This window comes from Acartia tonsa, chromosome 7, assembly GCF_053477335.1.
Source record: "Acartia tonsa isolate MP-2025a chromosome 7, ASM5347733v1, whole genome shotgun sequence".
Taxonomy (NCBI): Eukaryota; Metazoa; Arthropoda; class Copepoda; order Calanoida; family Acartiidae; genus Acartia; species Acartia tonsa.
In genome coordinates, this window is record NC_137266.1 from 39142960 (window position 1) to 39151597 (window position 8638).

At 31.3% G+C, this 8638-nt stretch overlaps 1 protein-coding gene across 1 annotated transcript; it reads left to right on the forward strand.

The window, feature by feature from the left end:
* The first annotated feature begins 2443 nt into the window (after nt 1-2443).
* Nucleotides 2444-8622, forward strand: LOC145324311 (cornifelin homolog). Its single transcript, XM_080166927.1, has 5 exons — nt 2444-2582; nt 3013-3057; nt 3767-3833; nt 4373-4416; nt 8385-8622. Exons 1-5 carry the CDS (start codon nt 2508-2510, stop codon nt 8469-8471), a joined length of 318 nt encoding a protein of 105 aa, XP_080023053.1. The 5' UTR covers nt 2444-2507; the 3' UTR covers nt 8472-8622.
* Nucleotides 8623-8638: the final 16 nt, after the last annotated feature.

Sequence of the window (8638 nt, forward strand, 5' to 3'; positions counted from 1 at the left end):
GAACTTTAGGGAGGGGGGGGGGGGAGGGTAAGCAACTGAACCCAACATTATCATTTTTAGTTTTAAAAAGAATCAGTAATTTTCCTTTTTAGTGGGGGAATGCTTTGATTGTGGAGCATTTATTTACTCTCCCCAGAAATAGCTTAAAACCCTAAACTGTACCTTTAGATAGTATTATTGTAAAGAAGAACCAAATCGGTTTATCGGCAATAGAGTTTCTTATCTACAGAGAAAACATACTTCCTGTTACTTTTTAAAGAATGAAAGGAGGGAAGGTGGATGAAAGATATTTTTGCCTTTAAAAGAGACCCAAACCTGACCAAAGCAAAAAGAGCAAACCTGATCATTTTAGATGATTTTAACAGAACGTTTCTAGTGTGGCTTCGAAACTGAATAATATCCAATGGAATAGAATCTTGTATAGCATCGTGTTACAGACAATTTTCCACGAATAAGGAAATAAAAGATTAATACCAGTTTTGTTAGTCTGGGCAATCGGTCTCTGAAAGCTGTCTTTAATACGATGCGATAAATAACTATCATAATTTATTCCTAAATTAAGATTTTACCACAGCTTACAAATATAAATTTGAGAGTGTCCTTGTAATTAACCTTACGAGCATACAAAGGATATATTTAACCATTTGTTTATTAACAGTTGGACACTATGGACGTTACAACTATCCAATATTACTTTCCTTTTTGTGTCATTTTTAAAGCGAAGCTTTTCTATTATTAGGGTCGGTCCGTCCGTACGTCCATTTGTAACGGATAGCTTTTTTCGTTAATTTAGGCATGTTAGAATTGTCCTATCTGTTTCAAATTGTGCATGGTGATTCCTTTAGTAATTAGGTACGATTTTTAACAACAAATTTTTATGTGATCTAATCATCGGATTTATCTGATTTTTGGTATATTGATACCTGTGACAATAAAGTATAATGTAATAAGCGATGCAACTCTATTATCAAGTCCTGAAAATGTAAGTATGTCTATAAACATTATCCTGTATCAAGCAGTTTTTCAACAAATTTAATACAATTATGCTTTGACTCTTCAACATTTATATTATTATTATTCAGTTCTGAAACTATACAAGTGTTAATGTCCGTTTGTCCTACCGTTTCAGTGCTTCGCTTTTATGGATGTTGTCATCCTTTTTTTAATGCGAACTTTTTATATAACTTTGATCGATCTGCCTGTCCGTCCGTAACGGATAGCTCTGATAGTTTATTTAGACATGTTAGAATTATCCTGTCGATTTCAAACTTGGCATAGTTATTCTTTTAATAGTTAGGCACGATTTATAAATCGTACCGTAATTGTTACCAGAAAATCCGTACATTCATTAAAAATATGCTGCTATTTTATTCTTTTTGAAAACATTTTTTTCCAATTCCTCTGATCTTTGGAACCAAGAACAACAAGGTACAACATCATAAGCGATGCATCTCTATAATAAAAAATCCTAAAAATTAAAGTAGATCCTTTTACTGTATCCTGTATATAAGCAACTTTGCAAGAAATTTATGAATAGTTTTGTCTTGACTTACAAATTAATGTTCTAATATTAGAGCTTCACTTTTTTGGATGTTGTCATCTTTATTTTGGTAAATTTTATTATGCTTAGTTTTCCACTTCTTTATAGTGATTGTGCTTCGGACTGGCCCTATCATAAGGCTTAGAATTAAGCCTTTTTTTAAAAGAAAATTCTCTATAATTCGACGCGTTTCATGATTTTTCATTATGGTTCATAACAATATTTACGGATTCGGAGCCATGCTTTCATTTTACTAGTACTACACTTGCATTATAATAATTGCATTAATTTCACTATTATAGAATTAGAACTAGAAAATACCAAAACTTTTTTGTTGCTAAAAAGTACTTTTTATAGATTATTATGAAAAAACCAATACTATTTATCATTATGATAATAAAAGATATTAATATTTGTAGCACATTTCAGTCAGTTTGGTATCAAAACACAACTTAAACTTTTAAGTGTATTATGGTTATATAAATTTTTAAATACAAAGGAATTATTTCTAGGAAAAAATAGGTAATAGGTTCTCTGTTGTTTAAAGAAGTGTTGGTTTAAGCTATTTTGAAATAGTACAACATAACCTGATTCTCGAACCTTTTAAACAAATTAACTATAATAAATTCTTTTATAATTGATGTATAATATTTTTTATGAATCTGTCTTTTTGTACTTAAGGATCCGCAAAACAACTGAACCGATATTGTTCTCGTTTACTATATAGATTCTTTTAGGTCTTTTTTATGTTTTTAACCATTTTGGGGGAGGATATTTTTCTTTATAAAACTGAAATTAAAAATGGGGTAGAGTCTTAACGCCACCCTACCCTAAGTGATTCTAGAGGCTTCTAGGGGCTTAGCTGCTAGTATATAAACAGTAGTATATAATGTTTTTTATAAACTTAGTTTGTGAAATCATATTGAACACACAAGACTCACATTCAGACTCTGTGCATCTCGTAAAAATGGTATCAATGACCCAGAACGAATGGCAGAACAGCATTTTCGGATGCTTCGCTGATCCCATGGTGTGCCTCAAGGTAACATAACCGGCCCCCACTCCCCTCCCCCCTCCCATTATATTTAGAAATTAACAAAACTAATTGGAAAGGGAAGGGGAAATTTTCCACATTGGTATTTATTTCATTTTGGTAACAATCTTACGTGGTAAGACTAGCTTATTGTTGGCAATTCTGTCGACGTAGATAGAATATTAGTTATCTATAACAGCACGTCTATAATTTGTCAGTTATGCAACTTTATTTAGTTGCAATATATTTTTTATTTCCATTTACAGTAAGAAATAGGTTAAAAAAATTAACAGACAACCAACTCTGTATTATTAGGTCATTAATTTTGTGATAAGTTGTAGATGTTTATAAGCTCAGCCATTTCTCCCTTACATCAATCTCAATATAATTCTAAAAACTTATGGATTTTATCATTGAAATTGAAAGCTGATTTTTTCAGGGTTATTTCTGTGCCCTCTGTATGGCTTGTGACAATGGAGAAAAGGTAATTAATTATTCATCAATTACAAACAGATCAACAAACTAACCGATAATTAATCAAAATAATAGATACCTAAATTCTGGTCGTCCAAAAATAGATAATAATGTACCATGATTAGATTTTTTAAAAATAGATGGGGCACGATCTATATGTGAACTTTCAAACTCTAAGTAAAATGAATTTTGTAATGTAACCGAAGGGAAGTGAATACAAAAAGTTAAATTCAGGGATATTAAGGGATAAGACATTATAGATATATTGTTGTACATACTTCCTCAACCTAAAATTAAAATAATTACTCTCTTTATTTTAAAATTATTGGTTAAAAAGGTTTTTTTATCATTTAAGTTTTTTTAAAAGTATTAAAACATTTGAAGCTAACGAATAACCTAATGTTGTTAAAAAAAACTTTTCGTACCAAAATATCTAATAAAATGTAAGAATCCGAGTCCTTTGTCCCTGTTCTTTTAAAAATACTAGCAACTGTGCCACTAACATCTAGGGGCTAGGAAAAATGCCAAAAAAAATACATCCAAAGACTTCAATCTTTAAAAAAAAATAGCCTAAAACTATCATTGGACCCATGGGAATATTAACTAGAATAGAGAACCTAATCAGTTCAGTATTTATTGAGATCATAAGCTTTAGACAAAAAAACCTACTACTTTATAGTTTATATTATAAAAGATTTAAATGATATTTTGCTTTGTAGGTTGGAAAAGGTGGAATGCTGAACTGTCTGTTAGTCTGCTGTTTCCCTGTCTGCGCTATTTCTATGTTCAGGAAATTAACACCTATTTCATTAGAGTAAGGGAGGATAAAATTTATAGGACAACAATCCTTTTATATAAGTATCAGAATGACTGTTTTTGTTTCTGTCCATATGTTCCGAATGATTTCATTATTAAAACTAATATAGTTTGCCTTTACAGTGTAGCTTCTCATAGATCCTGGAAATGTTTTTACATATTTCGTGGGAGGGTACACAAACCTCCCAAGAGAAAACCCCCCGAGAAAAAAGATATTTTGAAAACTAAATTTCAAAGTGGAGAGTCGACTTCCTCCCCCCAAGGGGCCAAGTAAAGGAGCAAGGGTGGTGCTAGTTATATGTAATTTTAAATACATTTGTGTGCCTAAAAAACATACTAAAAGTAGTTGAGCAACTAAAATAAGATACATTTGTTAGATAGGAATAATATCAAAATTTTTGGTATACATAGCGTAAAAGTTAGAGATAAGGTGCACAAAAAAAATCTAGATAATCTTTAAAATATTTCCTTACATGCCCTTAGGATAAAAAAATTGATGTTAAAAATGATCAGAACTGCTACAAGAGAAAAATATGGTATTGACGGTTCTGACGTAAGTATTTTCTCATTTTAATTTATTGGTTGTTTTTATCAATTTCTTTTTGGGTTTGGTGGCCAAATCTCTAAGTAAAGGTGTTTAACCCTCCAGTTCACTTAAACCAAGCTGGAAACAGTTAATCTCAGATATGTAATTTTCTAAAGGTAATTTTAAAGGTTAAAAAAACTTCTGTATATTAGAATGGATCAGTAATATTTGACATAATATCATTTGACATAAATTCATTTCACATAAAACATTTGGCATAAAATCACTTCACATAAAGGTACATTTGACATAAAAACATTTGCCATAAAGGTACATTTGCCATAAAGGTACAATTCACATAAAAACGTTTCACATAAAGATACATTTGACATAAAGGTACATATGATATAAAGGTACATTTGGCATAAAGGTACGTTTGACATAAAGGTACACTTGGCATAAAGGTACATTTGACATAAAGGTACTTTTTTTCCCCAAGCATGGCAACCGGTGAACAGAATCTCAGTTCTGCACCACAAGCCTTGCACGACTGAAGTTCCCATGTCTATACAGTCATATTTATATGAAAATATTTTTAGAAGTTTTTTGAATTTTTTTTTTGAAGATTTTCCCCAAGGTAATTTTGCTTTCTTTTAATAATAATTAAAATTTCTAAAATCTTCAAAAAAAATTCAAAAATCTTCTAAAATATTTTCATATAAATATGACTGTATAGACATGGGAACTTCAGTCGTGCAAGGCTTGTGGTGCAGAACTGAGATTCTGTTCACCGGTTGCCATGCTTGGGGAAAAAAATAATACTAGGAAATAAAAGAGATACCGGGGAAAAAAATGACTACCTCAGGGAGAAAAAAAAAATATTTACATCCACTATTATATTTATTTATTTATATGGGAATGTACCTTTATGTCAAATGTACCTTTATATCAAGTGTACCTTTATGTGAGATGTACCTTTATGTCAAATGTACCTTTATGTCAAGTGTACCTTTATGTGAAATGTACCTTTATGCCAAATGTACCTTTATGTGAAATATACCTTTATGTCAAGTGTACCTTTATGTGAAATGTACCTTTATGCCAAATGTACCTTTATGTGAAATGAGTTTATGTAAAACGTTTTTATGTCAAATGTACCTTTATGTCAAATGAGTTTATGTCAAATGATACTTTATGTGAAACATTTTATGTGAAATGAATTTATGTGAAGTGATTTTATGTCCAATATTACTGATCCTATTAGAATTGATAAAGAAAAAATTGAACAATAATAGTTAACAACCCAAACAAAGTCAACGAATAAAAGAAAGTATTCAAAAAACTTTTGGGAATATTATAATTTTCAGTTTAATAATCCTTTTCTTCCAGACATAATAATAAGTATAAGGCGGAAATGTATGTATATAATTAAAGACTTAGAAGGAAACTTTTTTTCCAATCGTTCCATGTATCCCTGGCTGACCACATATTTATCATTTTTATAACAATTATGATTAAAAATTTATATGTATGAAAATATAAAGAACAAATTATTTAAGTGTTTCAACAAACTCGTTCAACGTAAATCAATTTCATTAGCCATAATATTTTAAGATAATTGATATAAGATACTTGTACCGATATGTTTACAGATAATTTCAATGGTTAGTATTGCACATATTTTAATTTTAATAAATTTGTCTGATATTTAAGTTGACATTATATCCGACTATAACAAAGATTTATTGTTTTCTGAACGCTAATCTAATAATAGTATTTTGACACTATTCCAATATTTTCTTTGAAGAATACTAAATTAAGTAAGCTTTAGGTTGCAGGCAGGGGCGTCCAAGCTTTTTATTTTGGGGGGGGTAAAATTTTTTTAAGGGGGGGGTAATTTGGTTTTGGGGGGGGTAAAATGGCGCGCGAAGCGCGCCGCAAATTTTTTTTACCCCCCCCAAAATTTTTACCCCGGGGGTAAAATTTGCTTGGGGGGGGTAATTACCCCCCCTGAAATCTGTTGGCAGGGGTAAAATTTGTTTACCCCCCCCAAAATTTACCCCCGGGGTAAAATTTTTGGGGGGGGTAATTTAAATTTTGTAAAAAATTTAGTATTAAAAATGCGCGCGAAGCGCGCAAAAATTTTTTTTGTTAGAGATTTTCTATTTTGGGGGGAGTATTTACCCCCCCAAAATCGTTGGGGGTGCCTACGGCACCCCCAAGGTAGGGGTAATTTTTTTTGGGGGGGGGTATTGTTCACAAAATTTTGGGGGTGCCTACGGCACCCCCAAAATCGTTTGGGGGTGCCAAATGGCCCATTACCCCCCCCCCTTGGACGCCTATGGTTGCAGGCATAGCTCAACAGGCATAGTGCTCTAATAGGGGCTTAATAAGAAAATAAAAATAGTTATTTCTCGCATCGTATTATAAACGGCTTTCCGCGAATATAGAATGTACAATTATAAGACTAAAACCAGTTTTTTTAAGCCCTGAGGTGCCGAAGGAACTGGCTAAAAAACTGGTTTTAATCTTATGATTGTACATTTTTATATTCGTAGAAAGCTGGATATAATACGATGCTAGACATAGTTTTTTCGTATGGATGAGAACCGGTTCCTATCCACCGGATTCGAATGAATACGAGAAAAATATTTTACAACATTGATACATATAGAAAAGGACATTTATGTCTCTAGATATCATATTTTCAATCTTTTATGACGTTTATGTCAGACAGATCCATTATTTTCAAAGATTTTTTTTTTTTAGTTGGAGTATCCGTCGTTGCTTATCTTATTAATCAACGATAAACTAATTTCTAAAAAAAAATGCTATCTAAGTTAGTTGTTCATTTGTATGAGTATAGATTAAAATTGATGGCGGTTATTAATTTCATATTTCTGCAAAACATATAAATGTTGGTAAAACAACACTTCCGCATTTGTTGAATTGCATATTTTCGCATTTTTCTGTTTTTGATCTCGTGTCTTTTGTCTTATGTACTTTCGACAACTACGCCCCTTGGGCCTCTAGCATCACTTGAAGGTTGACCCTCTACTTTTGTTTCTCTTGGGAGGGTTGGGCTACCATCTCACAAAATGGTTATAAACCTTCTGTGTACCTATGTGAAGCTGTACTGTAAAGAAGAACCATATCGGTTCAGCTACACATACACAGAAAGACAAATAGACCTCGTGACACTTTTATATCAAAAAATGAACAATTTAAAGTTTTGATACTTTTACTGAGGTTATATGGTACACTATAAATTATTATAGTTTTAATTATTTAAGTCAACAAATGAGTTTTTTATTACCCCCTTTTAATAATTATACAAAATTAGGGTTTCATTATTTTAATTATTGAGCAAAAAGAACAAATAGGCCGGAGTTTCATTCATTTCATATATTTTTTATTTGTTTTCTTTGGCCTTGAATTTGGAATAGGTTGTATACTGCCGGCATACAAAATTTGTTGACTAAGCTTTTAAAAATGTAAGTTTCCGGTTTACAAGATCTTATTATACATACATATCCTACTAATTTATGATGTAATGTATATAGAGAGAAAGGGAAAAAATCATGGAAAGAAAACGAAGTAGCAGGTTTCGTCGACCTTTCACAGTAGCTTTTGATAGGTTATTTAAGGATAAGTAAATGTTAATGATTGTCCCGCAGGGTTAGAGCCCTTCACAGGGGCTAGAAATAGGAGAAAAACTACTATAAAACTTTCTCACAACCCACTTCCCTCTTTTCCTTCCTTCTCACCCACTTCCATATAGTTACAAAACAAAATAAGTTTTACTACAACATTAAGCCACTAAAATATCCAAATTTTCAGCAATTTTAAATAGAATAAATTTGCTAAAAAACAGCCTCTTGTAAAAACAATGATTACTGAAAAATTTAAAAAAAAATGGCAGTAATCATAACTTCAACTGAAGCTTGGCTTTTCATAATATAATCGTCCTTGTTATATATACATTTATATTTTAGGCTATGGATTGGGCTCACGGCTGCATACTACCTGCCTGTACTAACTGCCAAATGGCACTTGAGCACAAAGCCAGAGGAGGCGAGTAAAAAAATCTGCGCAATTTTTGCGCGCATTTTTATTAACAGATTTAATTAAGCATTACTTGAATATTTTATTGAAATTATATTTTCTCTCTAATTTTATTGTAAATAAATTCTAATATTTTCATTTAATTTTAATAAATCAATATGTATGTATATGTTTTTTTATATGA